The sequence below is a fragment of the Physella acuta genome, unplaced genomic scaffold (assembly GCF_028476545.2).
Source record: "Physella acuta isolate Inbredline_101_S28 unplaced genomic scaffold, ASM2847654v3 ptg000716l, whole genome shotgun sequence".
NCBI lineage: Eukaryota > Metazoa > Mollusca > Gastropoda > Physidae > Physella > Physella acuta.
This window is the reverse complement of record NW_026732234.1, coordinates 630,392-648,251: the sequence shown is the minus strand read 5'-3', so window position 1 is coordinate 648,251 and position 17,860 is coordinate 630,392. Positions and strand designations below refer to the sequence as shown.

The window sequence follows — 17,860 nt, the reverse complement described above, 5'->3', positions numbered from 1 at the left end:
TAAAATTCAGTTTTTTCAGCGATTGTGACAGGGTTATATCTCTGGTTACACAAGTCAGGCTGAAATAAAACAAATATAAAAAACCTTTAGAGTAACAAGCTTTTAAATACACTGAAAATGAAAGAAAATTAATTTGCTTTCTTTAACAAAAGCTTTGTAGCTAAACTGTAAAACACGGGTTCCCAACCTGGGGGTCGCGACCCCCAGGGGGGTCGCGAAGGGCTATCTGAGGGGTCGCCAACTGGTATACTAAACCCCTTAGTAATTTGATACAAAACATAAATATTTAGAAGAATTTTTGAAATTCGGCTTTACTAACATCGCTGGAAAGGGAATAGAGAAGAAGCAAAGCGTACTGTACAAAGTTTTTCTCAGACACGAGTTTATGAAATCTTCAAAACTAAAACGTCATTTCAGACGAGTCATTCGAAACACACCAAAAAAGATATGGAGTTCTTTCGTCAGTATGAAGCTAGTTGCAAACGTCAGAGACTTGATAGAACAGGAAGTTTTCACCAAGGAAACACAGCATTAGTGCAAGCATCACATGAAGTCGCGACAGAAAATGCCAAGCAAAAAAATAAACACAATAGGAGAAAATCTCATCAAACGCTGCATGTTGAAGATGGTGAAGTTAATTCTTACATGTCTGTAGATGTTAAATAACACATTTTTATTGAAATTAAGCTTTCACCATTAGTTGCTTTTCAAGTTGATAAATCAACAGACGGGAGTTCGTGTTCGCAGTTGTTGGTCTTTGTCTATATTCATTTAGATGATAGCAAAGAAGAGATGCTCTTTTGTGAAGAAAGCATGGAGAAAATAAATACGTTTTTTTTTTAAAATTGGATAATTAAAATGGGTTAAAACGGCTGTGAGGGTTTGTACGGATGGTGCACCATCTATGTTCCGTTTAGGTCAAAATCGAGCTTTCAGAAAGCAGTAAAAAAAGATTTAACTCCCTAACCACTGCCCTCACCAATCGCCATCAAGACTCCATTGCTAGTATAAGTGGTAAATTATATAAAATCTGGAGCCTTCAAAGAACTGAGCAAAGACCTGAATAAAGATCCCTAGTTTCTGCTCTTCTACACTACAGTGCGCTGGTTGTCAAACGAATTGTTGTGAATCGTGTTTTTGAATTGAAATCTGAAATCAAATTGTTCTTGGAAATGCAAAGGAAACAAGACCTTTTGGTATGCTTAAAACGACATAGAGTGGTTGGGGAGAGTATCATACCTAGCAGCATCAACATAAGCATAACCTGAAGCTTCAGGGAAAATGAACGAATATTATCACTCTCCATGATAATCTCGGGGCATTTTTATCAAAGCTGCAAAATCGGCGAAGAAAATAAATCTTGGAAATATTGTAAATTTGAGAAACTCTGCAGTGTGGTAGATGAATCTAATTGTGAGATAATTAAAATTTTGAAAGAAGAAATTTCTGGGCATCTTGAATCAAGTGAAAACGAATTGCAGCGCTATTTCTCTGAGCTGAAAAAAAAAAGAATCTGCATTTACGCATTACCCATTCTCTTCTTCCCCCGATGTTGCCAGCATTCACGATGAATTACAAGATGAATTCTTTGATTTGTAGAATGATTCCGAGAAAGATAAAAAAACTGCACACTCAATTTTGGTGTAGTATTCACCATTCATACCCAAACGTAAAATTGATTGACTTTTCGAGAATAGATTTTCAACACTATTTTTCGATTAAAAACAAAATTAAGATAATGATAATGACATAGGTTGGGGTTAACAAAAAAAAATTAATCACGAATGTTTAGTGAATAGTATGCAATTTTACTCATGTTATTAAAACAGTTATCAAGAGTAGTTCATATTGAAAGTCTACTAGAAAATGTTATTTTAGTGCTTATTAATTACCATACTAATTTCGGCTTTTTAATTCAATGGGGGTCGCGGGTCACTTAATTTTTATAAAAGGGGGTCGCCAATCGTAAAAGGTTGGGAACCACTGCTGTAAAAGATCCCACTAGCAACCAAAGCTTTTATGAAAGAAAGCAAATTTATTTTATTTAATAATTTTCAGTGCATTTAAAAGCTTGATACTATAAAGGTTGTTATATTTGCCTTAGACCGTCAAATGTCAGATATCATTAGATCTAACAAACAAAAAATCCATTCTTTTCTAGTTTACTAAATTAGAAAGCACAAAATAGGGGTTATTACTAAAATATAGGCCCCCTATGGTGATGAGGTGAGGCAACCATCTAAAATCTTAGAGCAATAATGCAGACATCCTGGACACAAAGTATGCCCACCTATTGGATGAACAATAAGGTCCAAACATCTTTTTAAAAGAAAAGGATGTTACACAATGTATTTGCAGTTTCTGTAGCTTAGTTATTTAATATAAGGCAGAGTCACTAGCACTGGGCTCAGCCCTCTTTTTTAACCCTGACTTGGGAAGACCGGCGGTTTGTGCAATATTGACCACTTGTAATTTTATACCATATTAATGTGATTGTGACAAGTCTGCCAAACTGATAAATTCTTAAGTTTTCAATTACACTTAATATAAATGAGAATGTATTTACCAGATATAAATTTTGTTGACTATCAAACACATTGAAACATTTGTTTCTGTATAATGCTGAGGTCAAATTAAACAGATTATTTTTTTATATTAAGTAGTTTTTTTTCTTTCTCAATGTTAAACTTATGTCTAACTGAGCAATTTAATGAAGTTAGGCTGTCTTGAATTTTAAATTTTTTTATTTAATTAGAATCAAGGTCTAATAATACTATCAAACTTGTCCAGTTGAATTTAGATAACTGGACCAAGGGAAGACCGGTGGTGCCTCAAAAGCCTACGAGATTACTTGACTTGAAACAATTCATTTGTCCTGTCTAGTCTAGATGGTGAGAATTAACATAACTGGTCACTCTGGTGTTATTAGAATGACCTTTCATTAATTTTAATAACTACCCATACTGTCTCATTCTTGAACATTAAAAAACAAAAGATACAAAGTCGTACAAAATGTGATACTTTTATATAAGTTGACATTTTTCTTAAAAATATTAGGCACATAATAAAATTAATATAGTAAGTAACAATACATTCCCAATGTACTAAACTTTTGCAATAATGGAAGACACTTAACCACGTGACTGAAGAAAAGGACTATGTACAGTTAACAAGAGAGAGGAAAGATTTACCGCCAACTCTAATCTTAAAATTCTAAAAACATTTTCTGAATAACCAATAGAAAAGACACATGAAAAATACTCTTATGTACAGCAATCAACAGAAACGAACAATTTTTAAAATGGGCATTAGCTGTTAGTCAATTAAAAATTGATTAAAACAAAATAGCTTGGTCCCCATTAAATAAGGTTTAGGGTAATCCTGCAATTTGGAGTGAAAATGTATACAACAGAAATCTTGATACGTTCAGTTTTAGTATGATTAATTCATTCTTTATCCTCAAGTTAGCATGTTGATGACTGTAGATATGATAGAATGATTGTGAATAGATGTCTTTACAATTTTCAACTTCATCATTATAATAAAACAGTAAAACATTCAAATTTTTTTACATGATTTACAATAGAACCAATTAAATAGCAGGCAAATAAGACAGATGACAAGCTGATGCAGGAACCAGAGGTCACATCAACACAACTGGTGGCTTGTTTCATCAGGTAACACTAATATCTGAGGGGGTTTTAATTTCAGATGTTATTAGTGTGAATCTCCATGATTCATCCTGTACAAAAATTTATAACAGGTGTAGAAAATTGTGTATTTATACATCAGTGCTCTCATATTTTGATCTGATGCGCTGTGAGAACCTTGGAGACTGAGCTTCTGTTAGTGGTTTGTCACTAGGCTTTACAACAACAGCTTTATACCTGAACAAGGAAGAATACATGTAACATTGTAAAAACACAAAGTTCAAGATTATTTAACTTTTCAGCTGATAAAAACATTTTTTACTCATGTTAACCCATTAGATTAAAATATATTAAGATAAACTTTCATTTAAAAAAAGATCCAAAAATAGTGTACACTTGTGACTTACTTTTTAATGCCTGATGCTTTATGAACAGCTTCCTGTCTCAGACGAGCCACAGCAGCCTTTTCTTCTTGTTCAATTCGCTCTTCTCTCTGCCTTTTTAAAGCTTCTATCTCTGCTTCACGTGCCTTAATGTGTTGGTCAAAAACCTCACGTTGTGAGGCCCTCTGGTCAGTGTTGAGAGCAAATCCATTGATCTCTGCAAAGTTGATTCAGTTGTTGTAAGGAGTCGTGATAGCCAAGTTTGTTTTTATTATTAACATAACATTACATGTGTAATTATGGAACAACATACCTGTAAGGGGTTTAGATGATTTCTGGGCTTGGAATGGCTCTTTGTGTATCACATCATTAGGTCTAGCCTTAAACTGAGCTGCCTCTCTGGCTGCTCGCTCTTCTTCCTCAATCTGCTTGTAAACAGAAATAATACAGGTCAATGTCTAAAAACAATGGTTTATAGACATTCAGCTTAAAAGTCTGTAAAAAACAAAATGTTATGCACCTACAGGACCTCAAACATTTTTATGCTCAGACATAAAACATTTTAAACTTATTGTATCGCAAACAATACATTTTTAAAAATTTCTATATATAATTAAAAAAATAAAACAGAGCACTGTACAAAAAATTGTCTAGGAATATTTTGTTTTAGGCTATATAGCTCATTAATTTTACAATTGCATAATACAATTATTTTAAAAAATCAACTTACTAATATTTCAATAAAACTATTTCAAATGCTAAAAAGAACTACTCTTTTCAAATGTAATTTGATCTATATTAATTAACTTAATATCAAAGTCACATTCAACAGCGTAGATATTTTAATTAATGGTACTAATTATACTAATTTTATCAAGTTAGAAATCATCTTTTAAAACTATGATCAACTTCATAAAAATTCTTGAAAATTAATCATTGGTGATGGATCAACAAGAAAACTAATTATTTCTGCCTTCAGTTGCTATCTTTTGTCAGCAGTGAGACTTCCATTACTACATGCAAATAAATGTGCTATAAATAGTTTAGGCACATTAGACAGTAAAGCATTTATCCAAATGGACACCAGCGAGAAAAGTCTCAAAGGTATTTGAGAGGTGTATAAATTCATTTAAAAATCTTGCACGGCGTAGTTACAATTAATATGGTTATAAAATCCTGTCTGTCTGGTTTTTTTCGGACTTTACTAAAGATTGGATATATTTGATGTTTTTAATATTTTCGGTAACTAAATAAAAAGAAAAAAAAAAGAAAAAACAATTTGGTTTTCACGTGTAATGGCGACATAAACAATGGCCGACATAAATTTTATTGTACACATTGTAAGCTAAAAATAGAAACAATAGGTCATGGTGTTTAAATTTGCATAGTTACTTAAAAATTTGATCTGCAAAGTTTTGTAAACAAAATAACTATAAAGTGGGGCTGTCAGAAATCGATCACGGAGTTCCTTTACAGCCAATCACTGTTTGTCTTACGAAAGTGAAACATCGGGTTATAACTTAGGCTTGATGAAAATAAATAGAAATGTAGCCTTAAACTCAACAAATTATTTTCAAGTTCTCTGGATCTGCAACTTGTATAGCATTGATTCTAAAACTATTACATTTCTGAATTAATTTTAGGCTTAAGTTTTTAATAAAATTTTATCTTTTATTAGTTTTATGGTCCTAAATCTAAAAAAGCACATTTTTATTCCATGTCAACAATATTACGGAGGGAATCTCGTCTACTCGCTGGTGTCCATTATATGTATTCTGTCTTTATCCCTAATTTAGGCCTGGGCTGTACAGAAAAGTGAGTAGTATTTTATCGATCGATGCTAAAAGAATAATTTTATCAATTGTCTAAGCAACCACATTTATTACAAAATTTAACTGGTCAGAAGACTAACTTTTAATAAAGTATCTCTTAAAAATCAACCAACCTTTGCTTTGAATTGCTCCTTGTATTTTTGCCCCCTTTCATCAGCTTCCAGATGAAAAGGTTCAGGTTGAGTAGGTGGACGGGTTTGTTTTGGTGGCAGTGTATCAGGGCTATCACTAGGTAAATCCTGGGCATGGAACTCTCTTGCCTGTAATCAACAACTTTTTTTTTAAAAACTCATCCAAGCTAAAAACTAAAGATTTGTACTAGAGTAGAAATAAACACAAACCTTGCGTTCCTCTTCCAGAATTTGTTGTATTTTTTGTTCCTTTCTAGAGAGCATTTCTCTGCTTCTCTCATCCACTGTGAAAGGTTCAGGTACTGTGCGGTGATGTGCTAGTCTTGGCTTGAAGGGGATACCAGTATATGGTACTGGATTCACTTTAATAGCATTCTTGCTATCATCCTGTGGAGGAAATTAGCAAACTGATTATCTAATTTTGTTTTTACATCCTTGTTAGCATATGATAAAAACAACTAAATACAGCTTACAAAACCTCAAATACATTTTTTTTTAGGGCAATGAAATTATGAAATTTAAACCCTGTTTGTTTATTTACATGTAAGTTGTATAGCCCAATAATTGACAAGTCTTTTATCAATAACCAGCGTCACTTCCTAGTAAACAAACCTGTTTAGGTACTTCAATAGGTATTCTAACTCGGTTTTTTAAGGCAAATGCTGGAGATTCAGGAATAGTAATGGCCTGTGGTTCAACTGGCTTCACACCCTATTAAAAAAATTAAATGCATGCAAATATTAAACAAGTGTTAGAGATTAGTGTAATACAGTGTATACCTTAAAGTAATTGGTTAACAAGAGCAAACAATCACACATAATTTATCTATTTCAACTTTAACTACTTAAATGTATTTACTAACTATGCAAGACACTACAATGGGTTGTATTTTATAAGTAAAATGCCTAGAAAAATGGAAATTCACTCACCACCGTTCCTTGCAATATCTTAGGATTGACAGGTCGTGCATGAAATTCATACTTCTCCTCCTCTTCTGCCCCTGCCCCTCTTATATCCCCAACACTCTCAGATTTCTTGTGATGAAAGCTGAACTCCTCAGCAACAGTGGTGGGTTTAGGGGTCACTTTTGGTACACCAATATTTGGCACCTCAAATATTTTGTGATTAACAGGATGAGCCTTGAACTGTTGCCTGAAATTCAGAGAGTGGTAAGTGTACTTAAGTAAAATTGAGATGTATAAGATGTGTATTTATATTTGTTTAGTGTGATTTCCTAGCTGAGTGTCAATACTATTTGATCATTAACCATTGAAGTGAGCCTCATTTTGTCAGTCAATCACAGCTTGTTTGTGGTAAAAATAAGGGCAATAAGTTGTATCCAAATATTTATTTCCTATTTGTATAGCTCTACCTCGTAAAAAAGAATGCGCCTCAAACAAACTAAATAAAGATTCTAATTACATTTACAATATAAAATGCAACTAACTTTTGATGTTCATCAAATTCTAACATTTCTTTTTCCTCTGTTGTCAATGCATGTACAGGTCTTGATCTTCCCCTTGTTGTTAAATTCGGTGTTTTTGGCACAGTTAGCTTGGGGGATTGTGATCTCAGTCGATGACCAGACCCGGAGGTGTTAGATTTTGTAGCTGAACGAGATCGTTCTTTGCTTGCTGTAATGTCAAACAGAATTTTTGTTTAAACTTGTTAATATACTTAAAGTTTTACAAATTAACTAGACATGTAAATTGTTTTTCTACAGCTGTAATAAATATTGAATGTTTCAAAAACTACAAAATAATAAAAACATACCATTAGGTCTACTTCTGAAACGATCAGGAGTCTTGTTATGAAAAGCTGACACTCTTTCAGCCATTGACTCATATTTCTGAGGTTGTACAAGTGAGCCAGTGCTCTTTTGTGTATGAAGTTTAAAAGGTTTGGGCTTTGTCAGTCCTTGGATTGTTGGTTTTGTTGGAAGCTGAAAAAAATTAACTTAGCATCAATAATGTGTTCAAAACCTGACTAGATTAGCTGAAATTTTTAAGCTAAAATTTCAAGCAACAAAAAATTTAAAGAAGCCTGATTTTAAAAAATTACAGCTGATTGTGGAAGGGCCTCTCGTAATGATTTAGCGAAATCCTTCACTCTCTGTTCACAGACTTGACCATCTGGTGCTTTTATTCTTTCATCGGTTTTAAAATGAAAGCCTAGAGGAAGAGTTGAAGGTTGATTTGATCTTATTGGTACGTATCCCTGAGCGGTCATTGCCTTCTTGTATGATTCCTATTTAGAAAAATATTAAGAATAAATATGTTTCAGGATCAAACAACAGAATAGGCCAAAAGGGTATTAAAGTAGATGATCTTATATTGTAAAGTAAGAAAATGAAATAGTACCAAAAAAAAATTCTTTTCCAAACCATAAATTAAATTACCTGTGCAAGCTTGCGTGTTTTTGCCATCTCTTTTTTTAATGCAGCAATCCTTTCCAATTCAATTTCCTCCGAAGTCTTCACTTTGCTATTAAGATTTAACATGGATCCAGAATTCTGATCAGACAATTTACCCTTAGCAGCATTACTAGCTTCAGCCTTTGCTAGAGTCCCCATGCTGTTTGATTTAGACATAGACTTGACCTTTAAGCTCTGTGATCTCCTCAAAGCAAAACCCTGAGCAGTTGAATTATGAGACTGGCCTGGAGATTTAACAAGCTTCCTTGGAGATCGCCTCACAGCTTTCTGACCTGAGCTGGTCCCTTGTTGTCTTATCACAGGTGAATTACTTCCTGCCATTCTTTTCCTTGGAGAACCATTGCGAGATCCAGAATGAATTAACTTGCTGCTATTTAATGTCTTCTGTCTAGTGTTTGCAGCTGGAGAATCTATTGGTTTATCCACATTAGGGGTGTGGGATCTTCTGACAGGGGAACTTAATTCAGCTTTGTCTACTGTTGAGGTATGAGTAGTTTCAGGCTGTTCTTCTGACATCTTCTGACGCTTGCTAGGAGATGGGCACAATTTTCTGTAAATAATAAGCATTACATTTTCACAAATTAATTAAAAGTACGAAATATTAAAATTATAAAGACTTGATTGACAAGTAAAATTTTAATTTCTTACGCAGAACTGACAGAAGAGTTATGTTTCTCTGCAACAGACATCCTAGCTGATTTTTCTTTAGATGATGAACTGTGGAATAAAAGGGGTGATGATTTACAATAATACATTATCAAATAATTTCCAACTATCAAAGTAAAAATGTGTCATGTAATATGGTTGTTTTTTGTTTCAATTTTGATAAAAAAATAAGTTTTATTTTGAGAAAAACATACCTTGGAGATTTCTCCCCAATTTCCATTGGCTCAGCCTTATTATTTTCAATGCGCACAGCATTACCTGGGTAATTAAAAAGCAATAAAAAATTAATAATTACCTATTTATATCTCCCACTATACGCAAAAAAAAAATTTAAACAATAGTCCACATTGAGCAAAAAATAAAAAAAGAAACAGAAAATTACCTGCTGTTTTTAAAATTCTAAGAGCATTTTCTCTGTGTGATTTTTTTGCACAATCGTTGCCACCACCTATATGAAAATAACAAATCTGTTAATTCAGATTGAAATGAAGAAATTGGAATTTAATGCTGCTGCGCAAATATAATAAAAGACTATATTGGGGTCCGATAAGGCCACGGAAGTAGTGGAGAGCTCTTAAAAATGAGTGTTAGGTTACTGGTAATAAGCTACATAAATACCAATACTGAATATAACTTGATAATTTCAACACAAACCCAACTCACACTAGAACCATAACCCCAACAGCTACTTTCCAAAGTCCATTGCAGAACAATGGAAGAAACGATACTCCACATTTAAAGTGAATAGATTTTAAAATGCTTAAAAAATGTACCTCCTTCCTTGCCAAGTCCATTAATTTCATCTTCTTCAAAATCTGTATTAAAAAATATAAAAAAAAAGAAAATTTAATGGTGGAACCTTGACATGACAACACATACGTCAGAATTGTGTGTGTTGCTCGTGATGAGATTAATTTTTACTTTTCTATTATGGCTTAGTAGCTGACTTGTGATTATCATGATGGGATGTCATGTGATTTCTTTCTTAATATTTAATCCCTTCAAAATATGTCAAGCACAAGAAAAAAGTGGTCGGACTAATCTGTATTGTATAGTTTCATTCACATGTTTAACAGAACTTGACGAGGGTCAGCGTCCCCAAAGTCAAACACCATCAAACTTTTATTTTTTAAATACTGTATATAGAGAAGATTTGAATCGCGCCCTGTTGGGTTGCCACCCATGCGATTTTGAAAAAAAAAAAGCGGAAGCGTCCCCAGGAGTATTCTCAACAACTTCATAAAGTTTTATTGCAATCGGATGAAAGGTGTAGTAATGCAAAAAAAAAAGACAAACACACACATTGAATTATATATATTCTATAGGCCTATAGATTTAGGCCTAGATCTACATGTAATTTGAAAAATAAAAATTCATTGTTCCTACTAGGGCCTATTACTTTTAAGAATGGTTTGGTGAATGCACCTTTCATGTCATATGAAGTAAAGTGAAGCTGGTGATTTTTGATACCTCCAAAAAGGCTAAGAATAAGAAGCAGTGCAGTGAAACTTCACCTTCAGGTATACTAGATCTAGAATGAAATCTTTGAACAAACTCACTGACTAATAAAGTCTAAATCTTCCTCTAACTCAAGAAAATTAATCAAGTCCTAGATCTACTGGTAAAACTTATTAATATTTAGAAGGACAATGCTAAAGATATGCATGCGCAATGGAGAGAAACTATGACTTTGCATCGCGGCGATGTTTTCTATGGTACTGCGCATGCGCGTGTTTACAACCGCAGAACCCTAACACCCAAACCTAATCCTATCCATAATCCTAACTAACCCTAACCCTGGGTCACTGCGCAGAGCTATCTTTTGCCGACTAAGTGGAGACATGGGGAGAAAAATCTTCCGAGTAGTCACTTTGTATTTAGAAACCTCCATAATCTATCAATTTAGTTAAGTAAATAATTCCGCTAAAGTTAGATCTAGATTAGATCTAGTAGAATAAGTAGAAAAAATATAGATATAGAATCTAAAATGTACTAGATCTAGATCTAAATAAGGTGGAGAGGTAACCAATGAATTGATGATGATTGATTGTGATTTGGTAGGCCTATTCAGGCCTATTGACTATTGAATTTTCTGCTAAATTTTGTAAAATATGCCATAACCATGCATAAGTTATCTAGAATTAGTAGAATGTAGACCTAGATCTAATTTTTCTATACAAGCAGTAGGACTAGATCTATACTATAGACTATAGAGATACGGATACAGACAGATTACATTCTTACGGAAACTCCAAACCAAATCTCTTTGGACTCCGTCACACACTCTTCCTCATTCGAATCACCCACACAAATCAAATCCCAACCCGGCCATAGGTCTACCCAATCCGTATTTTCACATTTTGAAACAAGGGAAATCTAGATCTAGATCTAGTTAACTTACTAGATTCTAGACTAGCACCAATTCTACATCTCTTGATCTATAAATCTAGATCTCTAGATTTAGATTAGATCAGTGGGAAGGTTTGGTAGGCCCACCTCACCGACTCAGTAGTACAAAATTTTCAACTTACGACGATCAAACCATGTGTCATCGTAAACACTTTCATACTCATGAGGCTGCGTAAAATCCACAAACTGCGGTGCATCAAATTCCCATTTCTTGTCCATGTTATCTATGCTATTTAAAAGTTCTTAAACTAAAATATATCGATATTTTTAAAACTAAATAAAGGAAAACACTAGTTCGCCATTTGCTAAGCAAATTTCAATCTGCCCGCACATATGAGTTGGCCAATCGGAGCCCTTGGGCAAAGGTCATGATGGATAATCTTGAATTTGATTTGTTAAAAATAAGTGTGTTTGTTATTTATTTTTTATCATTCAGTGTGTATTATGTATTATATGTTTGTCTTTATAAATAGGAAAAGCCTAAAAGACATTTAATATTGGCATATATCTATCAGTCTAAAATAAATAAACTCTGATTACATATTGTGCATGACTACAATAATAAGGCTCCTCGTTAAGGTTGACAATGGTTATGGTCCACAATATTATGTGCCATGTTGTAATCCTCGGCTGGCCCTCCCAATTTTATTTTTATGTTTGTATGTGTTGGCCTAGGTTATAATTTTTTTTAAAATTATTATCCTAATTTAAAATCGAAATTCCAATACAAAAGTTAACACAGGATTCATGCTCTAAAACTGAAATCTAACCCACCGCATTCTCTATTGTCCAAACCAAACTTAAATGAATGGCCGTAACTTGGGAGAGGGGTGGCGGGGGGGGGGGGCATCAAAACGGGATACATTTTTTAAAAAAAACATTGTGTTTATCACCTTTTGTATCAAAGACCTGGGGGGGGGTGTCCCCCACCGTCCTAAAATGGTGTGAGCTTATTGCGGTGTTCCATAAGTCGGGAAAAAATTCAGCTCATAGCAAAGAAACCACTTGTACAAATATATTGTCTAAGCAAATGCGAAAAAATGCTTTTCCTTCCACTCGCATGTATTTCGGTGTTAGTAAACCACTCAAGTAATAGTTACTAAGTGCTAAAACGTTGCAGGACAGCTTTTACTTAAATGTAGAGTGTTAATAACCAGAGTTTCTTCCCTGCACCTCTTGGGTCGCATGTACCACCAAAGATCTGGGGTAGCCTTCATGATCGCCACTGTTCAGTGGAGAAAGACTTGTTTGTTTCCAGCCATCCCCTACTTCACCTGCTACCACCTCCCACGACGAGGACGTAGGGTTGGGATTTGGGAGGCGCTAAAATATTAAAAACAATAATTAAATTTCGGCTTAGGCCTGTCCTAAGCTCCATCACGACTAGTCAAGATAGAGTTCAATCATACGAGTGCTCGTCGCTCGAAGGGCGCCGAAGAAAGTGAGTTTTTAGTTTGACATAAGTTGGCTATGGCGCACGAAGTTTGGCTTACATTCATGAGACACCAACCCAAACAAAGGCTACATTCTCTTTCGGCACCACCGAAAACGTCAAGCACTTAAGCTTTCTGCTCGCAGATCTTGAAATCATGGTTTTGGTCTCAAATTCCGAAGGAACCTATTCACCACCGGCGCAGTAGTGCAGTATTCAGCTTATTTCTTGGTGCTCTGATGAGGTCAGTTGTAGAAGTGGTTGGGAGTCGAGTCCGCACTAACTATTCTGTTTGATAAGATACCAGTCGAGGTGCCAAGGTCGTCTGTAGTTATCAAAGAGATGTTCTACCGTGCTGCCTGACAGGTCAAACCACACTCAGGCTCTACACATTCCTCGTCAGGCGTCTGGGGTCGGACCAACACCTAGGGGAACTCACTCAATTGTCACCGAGGTAGTTCCAACGGTCCCCAACTTAAGGCCAAAGTAAAAGTATGTCCATATTTATCTTGTCGTTTCCTTATCAAGGCGCGGACGGCCGAGAAATGTATTTCCTTCCTGGTTTTTGTTTTACAAACACGCCAGTGACGTCAGAGAAACTTGGAGATATCTTGAAAGTTATTTCGGTCATATAAATCAGATATATCACAGAAATGAGACAGCGTATGTATAACTGGGACTACAATTACTAAAACAAGTTAATTAAAAAAGTCTAGTGACATTTATGCGCAATTTCCTTATGTTATCTAAAAATAGCTCTGACGTATAATGCTGGGATGCGTTCAAGCTAGAAGAACGATCGGTTTGTAGGTGTTTTTGTAATTTTAAAATTTGTGACCAAACGAGAGGATATTTTTGAAAACTTTCTTCGGCAATATTGTTCTAAATTATGGCAGGAATCTATTGGTACATGTTTCAAGTCGCTAAGTTGTCTGGTTTCTGAGATATGGGCCAAAAACTGCATTTTTTCGAGGTTTTTTGGCTTTTCCGGGAAATACATGAAAGAAACCCGGAATTTTTATGGCCTATGCTTATTCTCGTAACTTGCTTAACATAATTGCTTTTGGAACTAGTCATCGATATTGCTTCGTTGAGGAGGAGATACGACTTAAAGCCCGGACACACATTCATCCATACATTCATTCATTCATTCATTCATCCATCCATTCCCAGAAATGACGCGTTAATAAACGCAATTCTCCAGAATGGAAATTGCGCTAAAAATACACAAGAAATGGACCTTGTAATTTCAGAGAGTAGTTCTTGCCCGCAATTTGGTAGCTGCCATGACGGTGTTGTTTTCCTTCAATGATACGATCTCCTGCCCGACCACACCGTCCCCACACGGCCAATGATGACCTGTGGTCTCTTGACCGACCACACCGTCCCCACACGGCCAATGATGACCTGTGGTCTCTTGACCGACCACACCGTCCCCACACGGCCAATGATGACCTGTGGTCTCTTGACCGACCACACCGTCCCCACACGGCCAATGATGACCTGTGGTCTCTTGACCGACCACACCGTCCCCACACGGCCAATGATGACCTGTGGTCTCTTGACCGACCACACCGTCCCCACACGGCCAATGATCACCTACGGCCTCCTCCCCAGGAGTATTATCACCAACTCCTCAATGTTATGGCAAATGGTTGAAAGATGTGGTAATGCATAAAATACATACTTTCATGTACATAGGCTATATATATATATATATATATATATATATATATATATATATATATATATATATATATATATATATATATATATATATATATATATACATATATATATATATATATACATATACATATATATACATGTATATATATATATATATATATATATATATATATATATATATATATATATATATATATATGTATATGTATATGTATATATATATATATATATATATATATATATATATATATATATATATATATACATATATATATATATATATACATGTATATATATGTATATGTATATATATATATATGTATATATATATATATATATATATATATATATATATATATATATATATATATATATATATCCTTAAATTGATTAAATTTCACTGCTCTAAAGATGTTTACTGAAATGTTTCTCGAATTTTTGCGGTTTAATTTGAGGACTTGCGATAGTATGGGTTATGACAACAGAAAATATATTACAATTTGATCTTTTCTTATTTTAGGCCGGAAATTTCTATTTACTTGTATTAATTGCTGAGTAGTGTGTAAAAGGATTAAGATACAAGCTTATTAAAAACAATACTAATATAAAAGTATTTAATGAATGTAAAGACGAAAAAATATTTTCTTGTGAACCTTTTCCTTTTTTAAGATGATTAGAACCACGATATGCGGTTGTTTTTTTTTTTTATTTCTCTTAGGAAATATTTCGTATATATTATTTTTTTTTAATCTTTTCAGCTCCTCTATATTTCCTATGTTTATTATTTTATACTATTAATATGTAATTAAACTTTAAACTCCTGATTATAATTAAATAATTAAAATACTAAATGAGCTACACGATCTTCTCCAGGCGGACGTCCGGGTAGTACATCATCTTCTTTAGACGCGCTTCCAGCAACTGCTTTAGCTGAATGCGTCGTGTATAGGCTAGTCTAAAACAATTAAATTTCACAACTCAGGGTCACAACATGGGTCTTTAAGAGGGAGGGGGGCAGTCAAAACATGGTAAATAAATTTTTCTTTGTTTTTTTTAATTCATTCACCAACTTGGCTGATCCCATTGTACTTATCTTTAATGGCTGAGTAGTTGTCTCCGTTGTTTACAATATTCTTTTACTTTCTGGTCATCATCATTCCTATGTGGCCCCTGGGGAGTAAAGGGCTGCAACCACACATCTCCATCGGACTCGGTTTTGGGCTGCCCCCTTTATCTGTGCCCATGTGTGCCCAGCTGCTTTAGCCTCTTCTTCAACCGTTCTTCTCCATGTCTTCCTTGGCCGGCCCACCCTCCTTTTTCCCCTGGGGATTCCAGTATAAAGTATGCCTTGCGATGTTTTCTTTTTCCTTTCTTAATGTGTGTCCGATCCATCCCCATTTTCGGGCCTTGACACATGTCTCTATTGGCTGTTGCTTTAAAGTTCGCCACAGGTCTTTGATATTTTGTCTGGCCATTTTAAGTATATGTCGTAAGCATTTGTTTACGAATGCCTGTAGCTTATCAGTATTTGTCTTCGTGACCCTCCAAGTGTCCGAGCCATAGAGCAGCACTGCTTTGACATTTGAGTTGAAAATCCCAATTTTGCTCCGGAGCGACAGGGCCGTGGACCTCCACATCGGGCGCAGTGAGTTGAAGGCCCATCTAGCCTTGTTGATACAACATTTTATGTCCTCGTCTGCTCCCCCGTCCTTATTGATCACGCTTCCCAGATATGTGAATGTGTTTGTTTCACGTAAATCTTCTCCATTTAGCTGTATGGGCAGGTCCTGGCTGATTGATTTTGATGACCTATGTTTTATTTTTATTGATTTTAGTCCAACTTTGGAGACAGCCGATTTAGTTTGGCTTGCGTATGTTGATGCTTGTGAGATAGTAGGCAGATGTCATCGGCAAAATCAAGATCCTCCAGCCTTTTGGTGAAACTCCACTGGATTCCTGTGTCGTTTTTTTGTAGTTTTCAGCATGATCCAATCGATTACCATCAAGAATATCATTGGCGATAGCATACATCCCTGTCTTACTCCCGTCGTCACGTGAATGGTTTTGTTAGTTTTCCCTTGTGTATTACCTGACTGGTGGAGTCTTCATATAGTTTCTGTGTGATAGATATACATTTTTTGGGTATTCCATAGTGGCTCATTAACTTCCAGATAGCATCTCTATTCACACTGTCAAACGCCTTTTCAAAGTCAACAAAAGTCATGTATAAGGGGGATTGCCACTCAAGGGACTGTTCGATAATGATGCTTTTTCTGCACTAAACTTTCACAACAGTTAAGCTACTGATTTTTCTAGACGTAGAAAACACCAACTGTGCAAGACTCAGATATTCATGATTGACAACCAAAAAGGATATTAATATGCGTTTTTTTATCCTCTTATTGTAGTAATATAAATATTCATAATTCTATACCATCCGAAACTGTCTCTTTTATTACATGGAAATCAATATTGATCCTAACACACATTTCAACAGTCTTCAATAGAACGCTGTGTCTTGTTCGTATTGATTGATAGATTCTTCAGTGCAAAGCGGACGAGGTCATCACAGAATCTATAACTTAAGCTACATTTACGCGGCTTATATTTTTCTGCTTGAATTTTAATATCACTCACGTTTTTGACAAGAAACATTGTTACCAAGTTCTGACTGGTGTATGTTTTGTTTCTGAACCAGCATTTTAAAAAATCACAGCAGTTTGTTTCAGAAATAAAATATTTGTTTCATGTTTTCTGTTATTACACTAAAATAGGTTATCTAATAGAGTAAAATGTTCATCTACGATCAACGTATCCTAGAGTTGTCTATTTAGGGCTACAGCACATGACATATGGTTCACTGAGTTGTTACAGTGTATGGGGTGATTGTATGTTGGCACCGGGCCTGGTCAACCCATATTTTGTGATGACTGTTGTACAGCGGAGAAGAAGACGAGGTTGAGGTCTGCGCTAAATCCGAACTTAAAGCAACAGGATAATTATGTAAAGTGAGGTAAGTTCCCCTTACAGACCTAACCATCAATAGGACGGGACATATAAAGTAGAGGTCATGGTTTTTTTTTACTTTTTTAATCTGTTTAACGTGAGTCAGGTAGGCCTACTCATCACTGCTGGTTGGACTGTGGGATATCTTGCATACAAGAATCCGGGTTGAGATTCGAACCGAACTTGAGTTTTTCGGGTTAGCAGTCGAGCGCTCAACCATCCAACCAT

The 17,860-nt window shown here is 35.0% G+C and overlaps 1 protein-coding gene across 2 annotated transcripts; it reads right to left on the bottom strand.

Annotated features, from left to right (window-relative positions):
• Window positions 1–3,006: 3,006 nt before the first annotated feature.
• On the bottom strand, window positions 3,007–11,839 carry LOC131949838 (targeting protein for Xklp2). 2 transcript variants are annotated; one of them, XM_059311847.1, is made up of 16 exons: window positions 11,628–11,839; window positions 9,870–9,911; window positions 9,479–9,544; window positions 9,291–9,354; window positions 9,079–9,147; window positions 8,395–8,980; window positions 8,058–8,243; window positions 7,770–7,938; window positions 7,444–7,630; window positions 6,926–7,148; window positions 6,609–6,707; window positions 6,207–6,383; window positions 5,979–6,125; window positions 4,347–4,461; window positions 4,058–4,250; window positions 3,007–3,887 (listed from the first exon to the last, which is right to left on the bottom strand). In XM_059311847.1, exons 1-16 carry the CDS (start codon window positions 11,722–11,724, stop codon window positions 3,782–3,784), a joined length of 2,526 nt encoding a protein of 841 aa, XP_059167830.1. In that variant the 5' UTR covers window positions 11,725–11,839; the 3' UTR covers window positions 3,007–3,781. The 2 variants fall into 2 exon arrangements, with proteins under 2 accessions (XP_059167830.1, XP_059167831.1); XM_059311848.1 differs by having other exon boundaries at window positions 4,347–4,458.
• Window positions 11,840–17,860: the final 6,021 nt, after the last annotated feature.